General features: G+C 45.4%; 1 protein-coding gene across 1 annotated transcript in view; it reads left to right on the forward strand.

Annotated features, from left to right (window-relative positions):
* Window positions 1-18,879, forward strand: part of LOC142578603 (sorting nexin-25-like) — an 89,505-nt gene extending 70,626 nt beyond the window's left edge. Inside the window, exons 20-23 of the mRNA XM_075688003.1 lie at window positions 381-521; window positions 8,509-8,690; window positions 17,341-17,438; window positions 17,912-18,879. Coding sequence (XP_075544118.1) covers window positions 381-521; window positions 8,509-8,690; window positions 17,341-17,438; window positions 17,912-17,968 — 478 coding nt within the window. The 3' untranslated portion in view covers window positions 17,969-18,879. The remainder of the gene's footprint in view (window positions 1-380; window positions 522-8,508; window positions 8,691-17,340; window positions 17,439-17,911) is intronic.
* The last annotated feature ends 3,645 nt before the right edge of the window (window positions 18,880-22,524 follow it).

A 22,524-nucleotide genomic window follows, 5' to 3' on the forward strand; every position in this document is an offset into this window, starting at 1 on the left:
ATAATATTGTTACCAAAATTGAGCAAAATAAATTTAGATGCATAAGCAAGAGAAAAGAATTGTAAATTATACACATGAATTCACAAAAAGATCTACTACTTCCACAAATTTTTGGTCATCTAAACATTTTAAGTTTTGTAGGAACTGAAGGAAAGAATGTTGCTTTGTAGACTGGTCTTTTGTTGTTTGAAGCTTTCTTTATTTTTATTGTATAATGATCTAATCAAAGAACTTAAGGCTGAAAGGCAGGCCAGCGCTTGTCCCGTCTATTTTATCCTTTTCTTTGTTCCTCCATTCTCTTGAGTTTACACAGCCAATATGAATGTAAGCCGGTTGAAGTTTTTGCTTGTTTTAAATGGCTTGCATTGTTTTCTTTCCAGGCGAGAAGACAAGAAAGACGACATAGCCGTGCCACTGTACGCACTGGCCGATGAACTCTTTGAACTTCAGGGGGTCTTCAACCTGCTTCGCCGTGCTCTGATCTCGTTTGTGCAAACCTATTATGGCAAACCCATAAACAGGCAAGGCTGGTTCAAGTAATTTGGCAAAGGAGTACATTGCACACCAATGTGCAATGCTTCTTGAGATGAGACAGCTCTTTCTCAAATCACCTCCGGGTAAAACAGTTCATTAGCACTTAGAAAAATCAGGCGATTGCGAAATTGTTTTATAGCGTACTTGCGATGAGCATGAATAAAACTGGTACTGCCAAGACGTGATCAAGACCCAAAGTGCTGATTGACGCAGCTTGCTTCCTGCTTGTCCACTTTTCTTTTTCATGGTAGAGGTAACACTGTGGCAAAAGGTTACCACATGCTCAGTTCTCCAAACAAGGTGCATTTAAAAAGTAATTTTGGTCAGATGTTCTCAGCCATGCTTCAAGAAACAAGCTCCAAATAGCATACTTTTTACAATTTTCTACCTCTTCAGAGTTAAAAAATGTCGCTAGCTATCGGCCTAAAACTTCGAAATAAATATTGTGCTTAGGTGGGTATCCCAGCAAAGCTCCTGCAAAAGTAATAGGAGAAAAATAAATCCTTCACATATTTATATGTCACGCTGACAAGTGATACATCAAGGACAGTGGAGCTGTACGAGTGAGTTCTAGTGTATAAGTGCATACACTTTTACACATATACACGAGTACGAGTGTATGAGTGAGTTCGGTAGTACTAGCTAGGGGGGACCTATTTGTTGGCCCACGGACTCGCTTGAATGCAGCAACAGTTGCTGCATTAAATCTTAGTGGTGGCTCCTGCACAGACTGCATTGCAGTACCACAGCATCTGCTTTCACTGCCGCAGCCACACGAGCATCTGGCTCACCTCCAATGTGGAGCCAGTGTAACGCGACATAGAAAGAAATACAAGTTACTGGTTATAAGAAATGTGCACATAAGTTGTCTGCTCAAATTATGCTAGTTAACTTTAATTTTATAATAATTAGTCGTTACACAACCTAATTGGAGCTTCGGCACAAGTTGTTTTGGATTTACATTTGATATTGACCACGCCATTGCACACCACACAAAGGCTGTTGTGCAAGTCCCCTTAAATGCTTCGTTGTGAAACTGCTGTTTCTTTTTAAGCAAAAAAATATTTATCTTTCCTCTAAATAATTTAAACAATTTAGTGCTCTGTCCTGTTGCCTTCTCTCATGTGAATCATGAGCTAAGTAAGGATTTTCCTCAACAAAAGGACACTAACACCTTATCAGCAGCTAGAGAAAAAAATTCTTAATTCTGTTATTTTCAAGGATCAATCAACTCGAGAGACATTGGGGCATGTTCACTCTTTCGAAGTGCGTTTACAATTTGGATTAAAAATATTTCAACACAAAATTGTGTTAAAGAAATTTTTTACCATAGAATGATGTCATAAAGGATAACCTTCATCCCTGCATTGTAAGCATACTTTGTATATCTGGAAATTCAGATTTTAATTAGTGGTTGTGGGGATGTGCGACTCTCGCGCGTCCCCTGATATGTTTTTTCCGCATGGCGCGTCTCCTGTAATCCGGCTTCGCGGCGTGGCCTGGCGCCCGCGGTGGTCGGAGTGGTTGAGGCGCAGTGCGAGAGAGGGCGCGAGTGTTGCGCTGCTAACGCTGCCAACAGGGCGCCGAGAGACAAGGTGCTTTCTCTTTCCCGGTGGATCGGCGAACAGCATGGACGTCCCGCGCGCGCGCCGACCCATGCTTCTGCGAGACCGCCTCGCGTGGCCTGCCTTCGAACGCGCCACCGTTCGCATGACCGTACGCGCGAACGACCAGGCGTTGGGATCCAGCATGGGACGAACATATTCGCTCACTATCCGGTCGCGGTGAGTCGGACTTCTAGATTTGTCGCGCGCCCATCGGCATATTTTGGGGATAGCAACTCGGCTAGCAGGCATTGATCTATGAAAGGTGCAATAAATGCCCTTGTGATTGTTTGCACTACTGTGTTGTCGTTCCTTTGACCCAAGAGCATGGGAGGAGAACCCCACATCTGGCTGCCCAACGTGGACCTCTTGGGGCATCGGACGATAGATTTGACAGTTTTGCTTCGTTCGAGACCTTTGTTTGAACCGAAGCGTATAGGGCTAGCGTGGATTTTGATCGCTAGCGTTGGCGGCGTGCTTTCTTGAGTGAGGCGACGGTGGCTGTAGTGTGTTTGAACATGTCAACATGCTAAGCCTTTTCGCAAGTGTTTTTTTTTAATGACATTCGTCGGTACGAGAGCCACGTGGTCTGCATCCTGGGAGAGCGAGGCTCAGCGCCCGCGGAGCATTGGCAAGCCTGAAGCGAGTGAATACGGAAGCCTCGGGGGTGGTCCGAATTTCTCATGTAAATAGCTTCTATCTCTTTGACTCTGATGAAGTCGCTGCTCTGGGAGCCGGGTGGCCGCGGGCCACGGGTGCCACTACGGGCTGACTGGTATTGCGGCCTGGCACCGGGCGCTCCGACACCGTCTGGGACGGTGGGCGCCGTCAACTCGGATGCTGTGTGCACCGAGCGGAGTAGGACCACCTAACAGAGCTGACACCTCCTTGCGGCTGTCTGTTTTGCGCCCATTTTGGGTGTTGTTTTTTGGATGCCGGTTGTTGTTAGGGTAGCGACGCTTTAGGCCTAAGACTTTACGAAGCTGCCTGTCGCACATGGAGGGACACAACCTGGTGGACCGTGGCGTTGAGGTGTTGCAATTTGCTTCCCTCATTCTATTTAGCCTCGCACGAATTGAAATTACTCGTTCGACTCAAGGAAGCGAGCTTCGTTCACGCGAACTTAGCATCTGAGTAGCTGCCCGATCTTTTGCTAGCCGAGTCGAACATCGTACCACGTAGGCGATGCGCATGCAGAATTCCTCTCCCTTGCACTACTTTAGTGTTTGCCGAGTGTGTTGAGTGTACGCAGCGTGACTGGAGTCACCCCTGGTTTGCCGTCACCTGCGCATCGTCTGAGCTGCTGCCCCGGACTACGATCGAGCCCCCCCGGGCGATGGTGATGCTGTGGCCAGTTCGGCGCAGCGTCTTCGGCGGCCTTTTGTATCCAGCTCACAACCCTCGGCGGCGGACAAAAGAGCCGGCGGTCACCGACAGCTACGGCGGCTCTTGCCAGCAGGGCGCGTCGGCGCGAGCGACGCTTGTTCGTACCGACTACTGCGTCGTCGTTTCCGGAGTCCTGGCCTGGAATCGTCCCGTCGAGTCTGCAAAGCTGCTGCTGTGACGAGCGGACGCCGGCGGTGTACCCAGGGACAATGTCGGCTCACATGCTATGGACAGCGTGTGGACATTTCTTCGGCGCAGCCACTGTTGCATGTACTATCTTGTTCGCGAAGCACGCGTTGATGTTAGACTGTGTGACATGTTTCGCCGGAATATGTAGTGATTTAAGGTTGGGGGCATGTGGGGATGCGTGACTCTCACGCCTGCCCTGAGATCTAGTTTTTTAGATCTGCAGGGCGGCTTCGCCCGCGGCGCTCGGAATGGTTGAGGCGCAGTGCGAGAGATGGCGCGAGTGTTGCGCTGCGGCTAAAGTCCCTTGATAATTTGAAAGTACCGCCACTCTTTGAACTCTGCCGCCGCCGCGCGACCTCCTCGCCTCCTCCTCGCCCCTTGCGTGTCCCCCCCACGGGAACCAGTTTTGCCCCCGTTTTTCTGCACGACGATTGGTCTCCCTGCCGTTGCCCTTGGAAACTCGCGGTTCTTGCGTTTTTCTTGTGTTTTTCTTTTTCGTTCGCGCCATTTTCCTCCTGAGCACGGCTGGCTCGGTGCTTTAGCTCGGCGTAGCGAACGTTGTGCGCAGTGTTTCCGGTCTATGTGCTAGCGCTATGCCGGGCTGTTGCGCATATAACTGCAGCAAGAAGCCTGAAGATGGTTATGCCGTTTTTATAATACCACAACGAAAGCGTAACGGCTTGCGTAGGAAGCAGTGGCTGCATGACATTGGCCGAAGCAACTTTGTTCTGACAAAGAACAGAGTTGTTTGCGAGCTGAGGAGTCTTTCTTATAGCTCGTAGCAAAGCATCCCATAATGCTGCATTTTTTTATCATTCTTCCGGCCTGCTCACCAGCGTTTTTGTTGCGGTTGTCCTCAGTATGCTTAATATTCTGGGGTGGCTCCATTACTTCGCACGTCGCTAACTGTTGTTATTCAGTCGGAAGCGCAGTATTATTGATTCTGCTTTGCGCCCTGAAAAAATTAGTGGCAAGTATCCCCGTAGTATTGTAGGTGATGAGCGTTCACTAGTCAAAATTGAGCTTTTTTTTAAGTTTTAAGGCGAAAGCCTTTAGATCTTTATGTTTCAAGGTCGCGTTCTAAACTGGACGTATCACGTGACCCAAGGAAGGCCAAAGGGGACCCAAAGCATGTCCCCCCCTGTATGAGAGAATGATTACCCAAGTTAATTAATGAATCATTAGTGGTTGACATAAGGTGGATTAGGGAGGATTAGGTTGATTAGAGTGTATTAAAGAAGATTAAGGTGGATTAGAGTGCATTACGAAGGATTAAGATGCATGAATAAAGATTTAGGTGCGTGGAGGAGAATTAAGGCGGATTATGGTGGATTAAGGTGAAGTGTTGATGAAAGGGTATTAAGACCGATTGGGGTGGATTAGGGTGCATGAACAACAATCCAATCAGTAATCAATCATTACTTTGGTAATCATTAATCATCTCATATACGCGGCTGCACATGCTTTGGTTCGCTTCCCGCCTTCCTTCGGTCACGTGATATTTTCTGTAGCTCACAATGTGACCTTGAAACAGAGGTCTAAGGCTTTCGCTTAATAAGCCACACACAAAGGGATGTGTCACAAGCAATACTAGACCAGACGCACGAAGTAAAGCATCTGATCATGTGGCAGAAAAATTGTCTGGAGTATAGAACTCGCCTCAAAGCTCCCTTTAAATCAGTATACCCCGTTCATACGGCTTTAAGAAAAAACCAACCTCCTCATAAACGTTGCCTCCAGCATTATCGATGCTATTATTAGCATTTCTCAAAATTTTCAACCCAACTGGGGCACGCAACTGGCCCAACATAACACGCCTCCATAGAATCCTGCGGCCCGTCCGCGGGAGCCCAGGAGGAATAGCGTGCCGTGCGCAGCTGGCGGGCGAGGAGAATCGAGGAGGAAAGCGCCGTGATGAGGAGAGTGTCGCTACTTTCAAATTATCAAGGGGCTTTAGCTGCGGCGGGGTTACTTGGGCGCAAGGGAGAACATGCTGACTCTTGGGTTGCGGACCGGCGAGCGCGGCGGACGTCCCGCTTGGGCGCCGATCCATGCTTCTGCGAGACCGTCTCGCGTGCCCGCCTTCGAACGCGCCACCGTTCGCGTGACCGTACGCGCGAACGACCAAGCGTTGGGATCCAGCATGGGGCGAACATATTCGCTCGCTATCCGGTCGCGGTGAGTCGGACTTCTAGATTTGTCGCGCGCACATCGGCATGTTTTGTGGATAGCAACTCGGCTAGCAGGCATTGATCTATGAAAGGTGCAATAAATGCCCTTGTGATTGTTTGCACTAGTGTGTTGTTGTTCCTTTGTCTCAAGAGTATGGGAGGAGAACCCCACATGGTTTACTGCTACTTAGCTAATTGAGCACCATAACTTGCCTTGCAAGTTGTCTACCTCTTCATATTGTTACGAAGAGGAAGCCCGATGCACAAATGTATTTACAACTATTTACATGGGGAAAAGTTGGTGGTATTCAGGCAGGCTGGTACAAAGGTCACAACTCCAGGAGCCAGTCTACAGCTTCCTCTTCGTCTTCCTGTTGCACGCACAGTCCTGTCCAAATGCACTGTAACAATATCATCCAGCTACAGACATTGATTCGTGCTATCTGCTACAACTGACTTATCAAAACCTTGCGGGAGGTGCAGAAGTACAGAAAAAAAATGCATAAGCAGGTGACAAGCAAAACAAAAATAAATACAACAGAATGTTTATAGGAAAATAAATGAACATTTCAGGAACACTGCACCGAAACCAGATAAAAAGGAACCAAACCACAACATTTTTCAACTCCTGCATGTTCAGCTTTTGATAATAATGTTTATTTTGGTTCATTGGGTGCAAACCGACAAAGGGTTCGGGCAGTAGATCATACACCACCTGACTAACGCCTGTCCTTCCCATAAGAAAACACAAAAGAAATAAAACAAAAAAAATTGGTGAATGGGCATTTTACAGCAATAACACCTGCTGCAATTTTAAAATTACTACCGGTTACAATGCGCATACAAAACCGGTTCAAAGCAAAATAAATTGACTACAGTAGACGCTGCTTAAATGGAACTCGAAGGTACAGAAAGATGTGTTACGTTTATTCAAGGTTTCATTTAAGCAGAGCACCCAAAATTGCAGTCATTTTATTAAAAAAGCGTCGGAGTGTTTACTGTGGTGAAGAAAAAGAACGATTACTGTATTCTGCTTCTAATATTGTAAATTTCTTGCGCAAAGTTCTGTTTATGTGCAAAAGCACTCCTATTGATTCTGCGCAGCTCTTGTGTTCAGAATAATGCTGCAGACTTCCATCTCTTGCTATCTGGCCCCAGACAGTAACGTTCACTGGAACAGTAATATCTGTCATCGTCAATAGAACCTTCATAAACTTCATTACGAATTTTATCGGTATTATTTTCAACTGTCTCCTCGGAGCAGGTAACAAGGGCCAGCATTTGGGGCCTCGTATTCTGGGCTGTATGGATAAAACAGTGTAGTGGCAGCCTGACTGCAGTGCCTACTATGCATTAGCGCTCTCTTCCTCCTCTGGGATCTTTACTCGCATAGTGAAGTTATCGCGATGGAAACACCATCTGCAATATTGACATCCTTATCTTGCATTAACTTTCCCGCAACTGCCTAGTAGATACGATTTTATTCATTATTTTTAGCATCGCCATTTGACGTGTTTGTCTGATTTTTTTTTTCGGTTCCATAAGCCGATGAGGTAGGCAGTAGTTCCGTTTAACCGGAGATCATGGAAAGTTGAGTTCCGTTCCCAAGTGTGGTAGCATTGTGCCTATGGGCGGCCAACCGAAATTGATATCATTTTTCATTTATCCGGCATTTTCGTTTATCTGGAGTCCACTGTATATTTTCACATAAAAAATATACCTGAAAGTAAAAATGAACATAGCAGAAAAAGAAAACATAGACAAAACATGTTTGAAACAATGTTGTGACCACGCATCTTAAAGCAATGTGGAGTGTAGTTTTCATGTGCGGGCTCAACAATTACTGAGTGCGAGTCTAACATCTGCAGTATTTGGATACCATAACTCGTCCATGGTCTGTCAGGTTGATAATAGATATGATAACATGCGCTTTCTAGCCCCCATATTCTCAAATGAAGCCCAACTCAAAGCTGTTCCTGTAGTCCACCGAGTTGCAGAAGTGTCCAAAGTTCAGCCGACTGTTCAGATGGCATGGTGCACAAAATTCCATCTTCTCCTGGCTGAGTCTGTGTAGGCCAGACTGAGCACTGCATTGTCTGGCCAAGGAAACACTGTAGCAAATTTCGCAAAGCTACCATTAGTAATTTGGCAGCTCATTGCCACAAATGCGAATTCCAACTATACTTTAACTTATCTGGAGGAGCGCTAAATGATGGGACAACTATACTTTAACTTATCTGGAGGAGCACTAAACGATGGGACGAGGAGAAATAACACTCCCCCCTTATTTGTTTTTCCTCATCCCGTCGTTTAGTTCCTAGAGTCGGCGCATGCTGCAACTACATGACATACAGGATTTGTGTTTAGATGCGTAAGCATAAGCTCTGGTGATTACGTGTCTTACTTCTATGTTCTTCTCTCTGGGAGGCTAACACCTACATAGTCAGTGTACACCTTGCAATAGACCTCAGTTGAAAGTAGCACTTGTCCTGTGTATTCGTTGGTATTTCGTCCCTCCTGCACTATCCGAAGATAGTTACCAGCCCTTGCTATGTGTCTGACCATTGTATTCCCTTTGCTTAATAAGCACTGCAAAGTATCTTGTTGTCTTTTTTTTTTTCCAGGCAACTGCGTGAATGGGTGTCGTGGGTGTTTTCGGAGCCCATGCAAGTCTACATGTTGGACATGCTGCGGGAGTCAATATGGCCTGGAGGTCAGCTTGCCCCCGAGTGGCCACAACGCTCAGAGCAGGAACAGCTTGCCGCTCGCAAGCAGGCCAAATCACTGCTTCTTGAAAACTTGCCACGTTAGTAGTACATTTGTTTACGTCAGCATGTCAAGATATCTTTCTTAATGTTCCAATAAGGTCACCCTCATGTTCTTTACTTATCTCCCTTTTCGCTTATTCTGTTCTGGCTACTGTTGCAATTACTAATTAAAAGACAAAAATTTCAATGCATTTCCTTCCTTTAGCGGACGAGACATTCTTGGTTGCATACTAAACGCTTTGAAGGTCTGTAATCGGCTAGAAATAATGTGGACCACCATAATTTCTTGTTTTAAGGCAGAGCATTCTTTGCCTCATTCCAGGTGGTGGGTAGGTATTGCCTATCTCGCCATGCTTCGGACCTCTGTAATAAAAAGAAATGCATGATCGGCCTTCGGGCACAGCAACCCAATAACTACTAGGCCACAATCGCATGCATCTTGCCAAAGCCGCTTGCGTCACTTGCCGGTTTCTTGTGTTCTTTCCTCGTGACAGCTCATGCCTTGAGGTGCTGTGTTCAACTGCACCGTCTTTGGGATCGACCTGCATCCCCCATTGCTCTCCTTCTCATGGCAGTTAACGCTACATAGAAATGGTGATGCTGTACTGCTTTGATGATCAGAAGAGGTTGAACAAGTTTCATCGCAGGAGTGCATATGCCATTGTCATTTTAGCGTACACCACATGTCTGTACGTACGATTGTATAAGATGTAGTCAGTATGTCATATGCTCATATTGAACGGCCGAATTAGAAATCCCACCGGCGGCATCACACGATCGTTGTTACTGTCATCTTGCTGCTGTCATCACACACGTGCTCACATCAGGCGCATAGCCGTCTGTCTTGCATAAGCATGTTGGTCCATCTAGTAACGCTTTGTGTAATCCCCAACGATGCTAGGTAGCCAGCTACCGACAATTCCCATAGTGCGTGGAATCTGCGTCACTTTTTTTTAAAATCACAGCTTTCTTTGCGAACCCTGAGACCTAAATTGCACGCATAGCTCTATTGTGCAAATGTCAACTGGCCCTGAGACAAGGCAGTGGATGACTTTAGAAAATGGTTTGCGCCCTCAAGCGGCCACCAGTGCGGCAATCATGAGCGAAGGTGCTTCATCGTCTGCTTCACTTGATGCCACTTGTGTAGGACGTGCCTCATCTAATTGGAGTCGACCCTTTCTTTGACTGTCTTAGCTAACCATAGCACAACCAAGATAAGCATCACACAAGTGGACACAAAATGTCTTGTGAGCACTGCAGCCATCACATCTCCGTGCAGTCGGCACGTCAAGTACATCTGTGCTCCGGCACTCACTCTTTTGCCTGCTGGGTATATGCAGCAAAACTCGAATACTGACCTGTCTTTGCTAAATGCACGAAATGCGCAGCCATGGTGCACTGCTGAGAAGACAGTGGCACACTATCTATCACTCTTCATGACAACGAACTGCAATACCTATCTCAATTTCGATTATCCGTCAGTTAGTCATAGTTGCTTCGATGCATCTCTGTGTCTCGTGTATGTCATGGTTATCAACTGACACCTATATATATGTTAGACATGTCTTCAATAAAATATCAGTTGAGAGTCAGCGCCGTGTCGTCGTTTTATACCTTCTTTTGTCCTTGTCTTGTGTTACGCTGTAATGAACCTTAAATATGAATCCCAACCAACTGGCCCAACTTGCCGTCTTGATGCACACTATCAGAGCATGAAGTTTTACGTGCACTACTACATTGTTGCATTTCGGTTGTCCGTATGGGTGGAGACATTCCGGTGCAGCAATCATGTTTAAAGCGATTCGGTGCATAAATAGTACCTCGTGGAGCTCTTAGTCATGTGTGTTATGCACTAGAATATGCCTCTGCTGGTTAGAATACCGAAAATATTATTTTGAACAGATATCTTTGAGTGTTCCTTTCAACTCATTTTGACAATTACCAAGGACCACCGACGAATTGCACATAAACATTACTTGCAGCCTGTGCTTATTTCCTAGTGTGTGCTGAAAAATACGCTTTGGTGTATACTGGCAGCAGCTAGAAGGTTCCTGCGAGTGTGCTTTTTTATCTTTAAAGTTGTCCTGAAGCACCTCTTGGGCTTGGTGAAAAAACAGTCTGTGGATAACATATGCTGCTGTGAACATCACAGCCAAGTTTTTTCTGTTTTACACGGCACGTCGAGTTTGCAAATGGTGCCCGAAGTCACCTTTCTCTCAAATGCTCTCTTTCCAACAAAAGCCTGCTCCTCACTCCCTTCTGGATGCCCCGCAGGCGCGTCTGCGTCAGCAGGCGTTTGGTGTGTTGCAATACCATGTACCCGAGCACGTAAGGGTTGGACCCTTCCGCATGTAGCTGTGTGCAGCTTAGCTGTGCACAGCTTAGCCATGTCCGAGGAAAGGGTGATCCAGGGTGTTGAGCCAATATCGGGTGTTTGGACCTTTAAGGCCCCCCGGTGGAAGCAACACAACTCTTTGGCCTCTGCTTCATGTAGACGGCACCCTTGGACTGACCCACCCGGGGGAAATTGGCAGTTGCCTTTTCCTGTCTCTCTCTTCTCAAATCTGTCTTTCTCTCACTTTTTGACCTTTCCTGTCACCTTCTCTCTTCCATTTACTTCTTTGTTCCTTGGCGGCTAGCGTTAACCTTGTGTGGCTATCCTACCTTGGGTACATCATACTTGGTCAAGAAGTATCAAGAAGGTATCAAGAAGACAGTGCTCATAAAGCCACCATCCTTCTCGGCCCACCTTCGCACGCTTTCACTTGACCCAAAACTTACAGGGCACGGTGCACGATAGAATCTTATCGTACTTGGATTTACATGGAACATGAAGCTGCTCCACTTTGACAATCGATCTTGGTTATGTGGCGTGCAATTCAAGACGTGTGTTCGCAAGCCGCCACTTGTAATTCAGCCATTTCACCATCTGCATCTGCAGAAGTTTCCATTTATTGTCTCGGTATCCCACTGCAGCTGCATTGAAATTTCATTATATTGAATTTATGCATAAACACACTTTGTTATATTGAGGTTCTAAATGTAGGGCGTTCTATGGAAAATAAGTTATAGAAAGTTAAATACTTCATTATATCGAGAATTTCATTAAAGTCCATTATGTCGAGGTTTAACTAACTGTACAGCCTTTGGTCTTAGCTGCATGTATCCTTTGTTGTAGAATCTACAAATGGTTCGCATTGCTGTAGCATCCAATTGCCTTCCACAAAAGCAACCAATTTGCCACACTCTCGTAACACTTTTTCCAGTACTACTTTTAGGTGCCTCAGAATGATGATGCAGCGTACATAATGCACGCATACCTCTTAAATTGGAAACAATAGCCAATTGCACAGCGAGCCACCTAAATTACTCAAAAACTCGCGAACACTTTTGAACGCCACGTGTAAGTGATCAAATCAATTGCGAACACGGCTTATCAGGTATAACGAATAGAGCCAGTCTGCTATGGTGCCCCACTTTTGATACTGTGGTGGCACTTTCAAGAGGCAGCACCACTATATGTGCTCGGAAGTGAGAAACTTTTTTGTGGCCATGAGCGAGAACACTTTTAAAAACGAAGCTTTCTTTATGGAGTTGGATACTATGGTGGTTGGAACTAGAACAGAAGGGAATATGGAGATTTGGGTTAGTATAGAAGGCTGCATTCTGTCATCCGATGCCAAGCTGGAGTGGATGCTCAGTCGGTGGCAAAAGGGATGTACTATACCCTATCACAGTGGTTCCTTGCCACAATGTAGAAGCTGCAGGACTCCTTAGCCGATTGGAAGGCTGAGTGCCTCTCAAGATGTGTTCATCCCTGTTGCATTGTCTGCTCAGCATCTGCTTCACATCATTTCAATACATGCTCCACGGTTGGTGCATTGATGTAACAAATGTTCTGGCATTGTAACCATAGGCTGCGTTTACATAATTGTGATGGCGGGGCTTTGCTTCACCTATGCGCTTTCTTTCTCGGCAGTTGCTCGCAGCCTCCTTAGCCATTAGTAAGGTTGAACATCCTTATAAATGTTCACTCGCGCTGCATCGTCTGCTTGGAGTCTATGTGACGTTTGCTTGGCACAGTGATCGAGTACCTGTGGGGATGCGTGACTCTCACGCCTCCCCTGAGATCTAGTTTTCCCGCATAGCTCGTCTCCTGCAGGGCGGCTTCGCCCGCCGCGTGGCTTGGCGCCCGCGGCGGTTGGAGTGGTTGAAGCGCAGTGCGAGAGATGCCGCTAGTGTCGCGCCGCTGCGGGGTTACTCGGGCGTCGGGAGACAAGGCGCTCGGGCGGTTGGGTTCGAGACAGCAAGCGGGACGGTTGTGCCGCACGTGCAGCGACCCTCTTGCCCGGCGGGTCGGCGCATGGCGGGGACGTCTCCCGCGTGCGCGCCGACCCATGCTTCTGCGAGACCGCCTCGCGTGGCCGCCCTCGAACGCGCCACGATTCGCGTGACCATACACGCGAACGACCAGGCCTTGGGATCCAGCATGGGGCGAACATATTCGCTCGCTTCCGGTCGCGGTGAGTCAGACTTCTAGATTTGTCGCGTTCCCATCGGCATGTTTTGTGGATAGCAACTCGGCTAGCAGGCATTGATCTATGAAAGGTGCAATAAATGCCCTTGTGATTGTCTGCACTACTGTGTTATCGTTCCTTTGTCCCAAGAGTACGGGTGTGAGAGACCCCACATACCATGATACAGCAAAGTCGTAAATTCATGGTGCAGCGAACAATTAGGCTTTTATACCGTTCCACATCGTCAACACATCACCAGTGCTAATGCTGTGGCACCATCTTCTAACAGGAAATCAAACTACATTTACAGCTCATCGCCGCCTTGGTAGTCCTTGCAGTGTGAAAATAAACAGCCAATCCCAATAACGAAAAATATACTGAACGTTTTGCCATCAGCGGCAGGGAAAACTAAACGAAGAAGGATTTTGACATTTATTTTTTGCTGTTAGGGTGGAGATCCAGTCACAAGCGTAAATTTGGATCGAAATGGGCGGTCTTGGCTGTATTGGTGCTGCCGTGTTGCTCCGTAATCAGTTAGGGCGGCATTACAATTACTGGTGGTAATCACCACTGTAATTTGTGGTACTTGAAGTGCATGCACAAAGGGCCTAGCATGTCACATACCACTGCAACGTATCATGTACTATGCCAAAATAGCTCTCTAATCCTGTCAGCAATCAAACAGTTACCCCTGAAACTATATTCCACTGTGCAAGGATATTGCCAGCGGTGCTGCAACTTACTTGTGAAACAGAGTATATAGGTGTTGCATGTTGTTTCCTTACACTGTCGATTTCCCTAGGCATCGACAAATGTCAACCAAGAAAGATGTCCCAAATACTACTCAGCTACTGTGGCAGCTACAAAGCATATGCTGGACACCTCCTTTGGCTGCGCCCTGGAAAGCTCCGACCGCACTAGTGGAAAAACGCAGGCCATGGAAACTGACATAGGGCAGCCTTTTCGTGCTGCCAGAGTGATCGGTCCTGGGCCAACCTTTCGCGACTTGCCACGTGCCACGGAAAGAGACCAATAAGAGCAGCCCTTTTAGGGACGTGGAAGTGGGAAACTGGTGTCATGCCGACCTGCCCGAGCACTCTATTCGTACTTGTGTCTGGTGTCAGCCGGGCGACTCGTTTCACACTATTGTCTCCTCGCGTCAGCTGTTGTTTGCACTTGTTTTGGTTGTCGTGGTTTGCAACTGATTTTACAATGATGAGTATAACCCGAGACATCCCAGTGAAAAGGTTTTCGGAGGCAGTGCACCACATCCGGTTTAGTATGACAAGATGGACCCTGAATACAAGTATTCGAAGGCGACACCCCAGTACCTCATTCTCCTTGTCTTTTGAATGCAGCAACGACGCAACAGAAGGAAGCACACCAACATGATTATCATCACACATGATTCGCATTAAGAACAAAGGCTGAAGAGTCTAAACACAGCACCAGTCTATCAGATGAAGAAAAAAAGCACAAAACATGCACGCAGAGTAATACAGAGGAGGCTGCCGCAGTGGCCCACCGCCAGTCAGTGTGGTTACACCACCACAGCATCGCGTTTTCGCCAGTGTGGCTGGGGCTGAACACAGGTGGTCAGTCTTGAGAAAGGCCGGACTGAAGCCAAGTGACCCAAGCCTTTATTTTATTTTATTTTATTCCCCATATGCCTTGAGGCAAGTATTCCTTTAAAGAGGAAAAAAAAGTTCATGCACAGCTGTGCGTGTTACTATCATGCCTGTGTTGCATTGTGAGGTACAGCTGTGCAACAAGGGTTCTGCTAGACAAGAAAACAACACAGAGACAAGCATTGTGTGTTTCACAACAGTAAATTAAGCTTTGCTTTCTTTAATAATCATCTTTGACGGTTTCTGTGCAACATTTTATGCATTCTTATTTTTCTTGTCACACAGTTTTCTGTAGATCAGCACAATGTGAATGGGCCTTGCGTGGTGTCAAAGACCTTACTGAAATTGTTTTGGAAGAGAGGTTTAAGGAAATGTAATATTTGAGCAAGATGTGTGCAATGCTTGACCTGGATAGATTATAAAAGCAACAGTCCGTATTTGCTATGACCGTATAGCTACATGTCACATTCACTTTTCTAATGATAAAGCATTTGTGTCCTGTGTGACTTTGTCTGGTGCAGTTCTCCCCGATGCATGAGCTCAGACAGCGATAAAATTTCTCCGAAATGATAACGCACTTAAGAAGCAGTCCGACCATTCTCTTTTACAGTAATAACCAATTCATGACAAGCCAAATTCATTGAAGCCATTCAATACTGGCAAGAACATTTCCAGGAGACTGTGCTGGCTAGAGATCGTTAGTGAAGGCAGTGGTAATAGGCCACAGAAAATCATGTAACAGTCTGTTTAAGGGGGGATGTGGGCCGAATATTAACTTATGAACTGTTGCATGGATATTTATAAAAATATATTGTTTTATGTACATATTGTAAATTTCACTAACACAGATCAAATGAAGAAGTTATGGCTGTCATATGGACCAATTAGGCATGTCGCCTTGGGAAATCTATCGTTTCAGAATTAATTAATACACACTCATTGTATTCCTTAGATACCTTCTAGAGGGTTACAGTACAGGATAAGGCTGGTCGCAAGTTTTTCAGTACATTTCTGTAACAATGTCATCACTTTGAGGCAAAGTTCAATTTTTTTCAGTGTCATATGTCAATATGTGATAAATTTTTGTGTTAATAAATATTTAGAAATACAGAAAGTACCCCATCTTGTCCCTGACATAATTTCAGGCCAGGAAGCACTTTGAAAGCAGGTTTTGATGAAGCAGTTTGGAAAACAGTTTTCCTGAAGGTCTTTGTTCAGCCAAAAAGTGCAAACTGAGAAAAATGAGCTGAAAGATTTAAGAACATATTTTATTTTAAAACGAAAAATAATTAAAGTGCCCTGCTCCATAGCTTGGATCCTCCTCTTCAATTCAAGCCTGCTGTGTGGCAATTGCTTCAAGTTGTCTTCACTTTTTTTCAGCTTTAGAGCAGTTTAGCGCTATTTTCTGTGTTTGTAGACAATGGCGCTGCAGCCAGAACTATGCCTTTCTCTCTTTTTTTGGTTTTTACTTTGCGGTCTGCATTACTCTCAGTGGAGGCTCTTTCATGATTAAAAAGCGTGAAAAACAAGCTTTCTGATGGAGGCATTCACTCCGTGTTTGATTTGTTGCCTGCTCTGTGGCCATATCCTGAGTACACCATTCATGGGCACTCTCGACAGCGATAATATATTTGTTTCTTTCTTGCGGTGCAGATTGCAACCAAACTTCGTGATGAGCTTGTTTACATCTGGGAATCCAAAATAAACAAAATGAGAAATTGCATATTTCTGTCAAAAATTGCAATTTTAGGCCCGCATTCCCTCCTAAGTGCCATGCTTGAGTTTGGCTTTGCCTCTCCCAAGATAATTTTCAGTGGGGAATCCCTGCTTACCGGTCATGTCGTCTGGGTGGGAGTTGGCTCAACTGAAATTCCGTGATAGCTTTTGTTTGCAACAAGTGCCATTAGAAAGGTCAATGTCAAGATCGCAGCATGCGTCTCTTGAATTCAGACATGGCAGAGTGGCACAAGAAGATTGTACTGTTTTTGAGTGATGCATAAATTCAAGAACTTACTCTTTCGGAGGACTCCCAATACCAACCATGAGGCGTGTTCAAGTGATAACTTGGGGTAATAAAAAGGCAGCGTGCCTAGTTTTTGTGTTCTTGCTTTGTGAAAGACAGTGTGGCATTTGACAGGAACAAGAGTCTTAGATCATGACAATGACTGCCACTACGACAGTTTGAAAAATTTGTGTTCACATCATGAGCCATGTGTAAAAGAGGCAATGCAATATTGCATCTACAACACCAACTGACTCCGATTGAAGTATCTTGAAAGGTATCTTAAATCACTAAAAGGTATTTAAGTTCCAGTGCTAAATACTCTTTTGCAAAAGTATCCGTTAAATACCAAAATACTTACGAAAGTACTTCAAATGCAATATTTTGGGTAGCATATTTAAGATATGTGCGAGTCTGCCTTTGGTTTGATGAGCAATAAGCTTGACTGTGTGTTGACTAAAATAGTGATTGTAATGAAGATTGTAATGAAGAATGTATTTCATATGCTTCATGTTTAACTAATTCTTGTTCTATATTGCAGACATTCTTGATGTAGTTGGGCAGCAAAATGCTCGCAGGGGTGCAGCCAAAGCATTCGATGTCTTCCAAAATGTTCGTTTGAACAAGCAGCTTTTTTATGTGAGTATTGATGCATTTTTGGCACTTCAGTTGTGTACAACACTAGGCAGTCCCTAAAATGTTACTTGAGTACGTCCTTCATGTATCTACCGTCAGTTTTCCCAGAAGTATACTAGTAACAAAATAAAGCCATTAGTGTGCTAACATAGTGTTTCTTTAATTTGCCTTCCTTATGTACACCAGGCGACAAAATATTGCGGGACATGAGATCTGAGAAAAAGCTGAATATCTCTGCAACCTCACAATGCAGTCTGGTATTTACATTTTGGGCCTTGACTAGAATATGCTAACAACATTGTTGTATACAGTTTTACTGGCTACTGCTACAGGCTGTTCGGGAATGGAATGATTTCAGAGATCCCGTGGTCCGTAAACTTTTGTCGCCGGGTGTACCTATCAACTTAGGTGTAGACTTGACCACATTTAATGTCCCTTGTCAACTGTTACTAGTCTGAATATATACTTTTTTTCAGGACTTGTTGGAGGCATTTTTGCTGGAGTTTGCCCCAGAGCTAAAGCCTCATTCATGACGTGAGGCTCACGTGGAGCCACATGCAAGACTGCCAACAAGAGGCCCACACATTTCTAGTCATTCTGTGCATAGTAGGATAGGCCTTTTTCTAGAAAAAGAATGATGTTAGGTAGAACACAGATTTTAGTGGTGGGAGTTGGTGCAGGTTCCCTGTTCCTTTAGCTCTATTCATCCACATACATTACTTTTGACATTAGTACTTCACTATGTGAGCTTAGCTCAGATTAGTGAAGCCATACTTTCTAGAAACCGACAGGGATAATTTTGCATATTGTAGCTGCGAATGCTGCAGTAAAGCTATACTAGCTGTGGCGCATAATGCAGGAGACAGTTATTCCGAATAGGTTGAGTTACGGTGGACATGACCCTGAAATATACAAGCTGAGAAACTGTCTGTGCTGTGAGACTTAACCCACTCATTGGCTACGAAGGAGCTGGCCATACTGCCAACGCCGGTGATGGTTGGTTTAAAAAGCTATTCATAAATGACCCAACGAGCAATATCTGCTTACACTCGTTTAAAGGTGTTGTCAATAGATATCACTACTTTTCCATTACAGTGGCGGTTAGATTTTAAAAAATTTTTAGTATTTATTATTTTGTGGAAACTATCGTAGCACACATGCAGCAACTATAATCAGTGTGCAGGGGCTTGCAGCATGTGTAATATTTAGTAGCCAATGGGTTAAGCATATTTTAAAAGGAAATTTATGTTTCTTGTGCACTGTCACTTAAGACCTCACTGTCATCCTGTTTTCTGTAGCTCACATTCTTTTGTGTCTCTCATTCCAGCAAATTTTTTTGAAGGGCAGCCACCTCATCGTGTTGTTTCTATTTAGCTCATGTTTATTACAGTGCATGTGCTGCTGCGTGTGTTGCTGCAATAATAAATCACCATATAGATCTGCAGGCGCTCTGTGTGCTCTAATTCCAGGTGGAAGCATGACTTGGAATAGGCAACAAAGGTGTTGAGAAACATTGTAGCCTTTTAGTATTTGCAGTGCGGATTAAATCATAAGATATAATGTGCACTATGCGCTTGATGGCTTCATTATATATTTTGCCACATATGAGCAAATCCCTGTCATTGTCTTAGTTACAAATATCATCATGAAGAAAGTGGAATTGAAGCAACAAGTCTCATCTTTCTTAAGATTGTGCTGCCTACAGTTCTCAATGAAACACAGGGCACCAATTGCAAGGGTGACGGATTTTTGCATTTGTGCACTACCTCCTTGTCGTACAGGCTTCTATAAATACTTATAACTGTAAACAGGTGGTCTAAGAAGAACCTCTAATGTCATCCTGGACTCGGAAAAGTAAAGCGAAAAGTGCATACTTTGTTTGGAATCATGTATACAACCTACAGAACAGCATTTGTTTCAATAAAGAATGAGCACAAACCAACATCTGAACCACATAATTAGTGATAAGGCGCTCCTGATAACGACGTGAAGCACACAGCACTGCCCGCATAAGTTTCCCGGTAGAGATTACTGTTGTGCAAGCTGCCCTGGCAACGGAAGCTTGCAACTTGGGGGCTGACGTCACTGGCCTTTCGTATACAAAAAAAATTAGCCTAGCAACTGATTTCATTGTTGCAGCACCGCTCTGGGTGAGCAACACATAGTTCGTACTCTAGAGGAGCAGCGTGAGTATGAGGAGCGGCAAACGGGAAAAGAAACGGCAATGCGACCAGCGGTGGTGTCCTTGTATGTGGTGGTGGTTTTCAGCAGTTTAGCTAGACATCCGCTTCGCAGGCCCAGGCTGGGATGGCGAGTCATGTATGCATATACATATATATTTTTACTGCGAGTGCTAGTATAAGTGCTGCTGAGAAAGACTGCTATTGATTCTGATTTCGAGCAAATCCTTGGCCTCATTTTGGCTGGTGACTGAATTACAGTAAAACCTCGTTAATTCTAAGTAATTGGGATTGCAAAAAATCTTCGAATTAAGCGGGTTTTCGAATTAACTGAACACACAAAAAATGCAACCCAGGCAAAAAGATTTCGCTGCAGGAATGCGCTACCTTTATTCGGCGATTTCTAGATTACTTAAAGTAATATAAATTCTGGTTTCCCGCATCCTGTAGTTCGAGGCTCCAAAAGTCATGTTATCTAGTTGGCCAACTAGTGCAGCATTTGAGAATTTCCACCGTGGCACTCAACAAAACTGTGGATAACATTCAGTGATCCGATAACTTCCCCAATAGCGGGTGCTCGGGAGGGCTCGTTAGCGTCATCGCCGTCGCCGTCATTGCACGTGGTCGCATCAGTGGTAGCTTCACTCTCCAAGTCTCAGTAGCATGTCTGTTAATCATTTTCAAAGTTCACATACTTGGCAAAGCCGACTGCACCGGATTCGCTATCCTCTGCGCAGAGTGCATTCCTGCGGTCACAATACTAGGCTCCTTCTTAATCAAGTGCACATGAATATTCAGCATCAGTATCGACGATGCTTCCCTTCGAGAAGCCAGCGTGTTCAAAACACCATATGATCAAAGTGGGTTCCACTTGCTTACATGCATATGCAATAAGATATATGGCCCCGAGGAGGTTGATGGAGTACCCCTTGTCGTTGTCGTTGCAATGGAGCATGCGCTTGAGCAGATGGTGGTGGTAAATCTTCCTTGTGTGCTGAATGATGCCTTGGTCCACTGGCTGAGAGATCGACTGGAAGAAATATCATCCTGATAGCTTTCAAGTGCGGGATGTCACCATGCACTAGGCAATATCAACAATGAAGAGTACATTCCTGCCTGTGGCCGTAAACTTGCGGTCAAGCTGCCGAACGTAATCTTCAAATATTGCGCCTGTGACCCAGGCTTTCTTGTTGTGTGGGTAGATAAGCTCATCCCTTGGTGGCAGCCGTGCATTTTTAAAGCAGCGAGGCTTCCCACTCTTTCCAACTGTGGGTAACGGTAGCTTGTGTTTATCGCACATGTTCGCGCCAAACAGAATGGTCATTCTTTCCTTGCCCTGCTTTCAACCCTTGACCGCGGTGCCCTTCGCTGCAAACGTTTTTGTTGGCAGCATCTTGCAAAAAAGGGCTGCCTCGTCAAGGTTGTACACATCGTCTGCACCGCACTCACTAAGCAACGGAGTCAACGTGTGTTTCTTCCAGTCATCGACAACGCTCTCATTTGCGCTGCCCCTCTCGCCACAGACAGCTACAAAGGTCAAATTATTGTGCTCTTTAAAACGGCTGAACCATCCATTGCTACACTTGAATTCTTCGTGCCCAAGTTTCAGAGCCAAGTCGTTGGCCTTCTCCCGCAGTATTGTTCTCTTGACGGGAAGGTGTTCTGCGTTTGCTTTCTGCAGCCAGCAAAGTAAAGCTGATTCCACGTCTTGGTACGTGGGAGCTCGTACTCGCGACTGCTTCAAAGAATATGTCTTGCTGTAGGCCTCCAGTACCTTTGACTTGTTCTTCAATATTGTGAACAGCGTCAAGAGGGGCACGCTGTGCCTTTCAGCCAACTCGGTCTTGGAACACGTGTTCTTACCTGCTTCTTGGATCAAGCAGAACTTCTGCTGCAGCGTTAAAGTCTTATAGTTTGGCATCTTCGCTCACTGGCACTTCTGCACAGTTCAGAAAAAAAAAAAAGAAAAGAAGACCACGCTAGCTGCAACACCCATAACCACCGCACACAAAGAATCGGCGCAGAGCGGCGATGCGTGCACACACGTCGCGGCAGGTGCGGAGAGAGAATGGGCGAACGGCAGCCAGTGACAGTGGCACGGAACAAGTGCTAACGCTGTGACCACTGCCTGCGAGGAGTGTGCGAAGTGCAGGACGAGAGCACATGACAAAAACCGGTGTGCCCGCTGCGTTGCAGTGAAGCACATCTCCTCTGCAGGCGCGCATTTAGACAGCGCGTGGGGCGTACCGTGGCGCTTCGTCTATAAATAATCGTGATTGCTATGTGGCGTCACTCACGGCTTCAAATGGCCGTCATTTCGTCGGGTTTGCGGTGAAATGGGAATAGGGAATTGCCACATAGCACCCCAAATCTTCGAATTAGCTGGGTTGGCCTAGGCCGCCAGTTCGAATTATTCGGTCAAACTTACATTGGAAAATACAGGACCGCAGAAAACCTTTGAATTATCCGGGATTTCGAATTAACAGAGTTCAAATTAACAAGGTTTTACTGTATACATATTTGTGACCTCTGCATGTAAGTGGCAATGTTTCTGTCCCTAATAAATGTTGTAAATTATTAGAAGAGCTTTCTTTTTCATGGATCTTTAGCATTGCCTACTGGAAAGCAAAGCAATACTGAGACACACATCTTCATCAGTGGCGTGTGAAATGTGCGTGAAAGACTGCCGGAGGGCTCATCGAGGTCTGCAGGTTTTTTTCAGGGTCAACAAAGCACGGAAGCAATTTGAAGTGAGGTGAACATACAGCAACATATTAATTCTCTAGGCATAGGCGATCCATACCACGAGGAATAATTGTTAGTTGGCTAGCTCCTTCTCTTTAAAAAATATAATAAACTTCGTCCTGTGTATACAGATTGTCCCAACTATCATGCACCAAGATTTAAAT

Source organism: Dermacentor variabilis, chromosome 4 (genome assembly GCF_050947875.1).
Source record: "Dermacentor variabilis isolate Ectoservices chromosome 4, ASM5094787v1, whole genome shotgun sequence".
Classification (NCBI taxonomy): Eukaryota; Metazoa; Arthropoda; class Arachnida; order Ixodida; family Ixodidae; genus Dermacentor; species Dermacentor variabilis.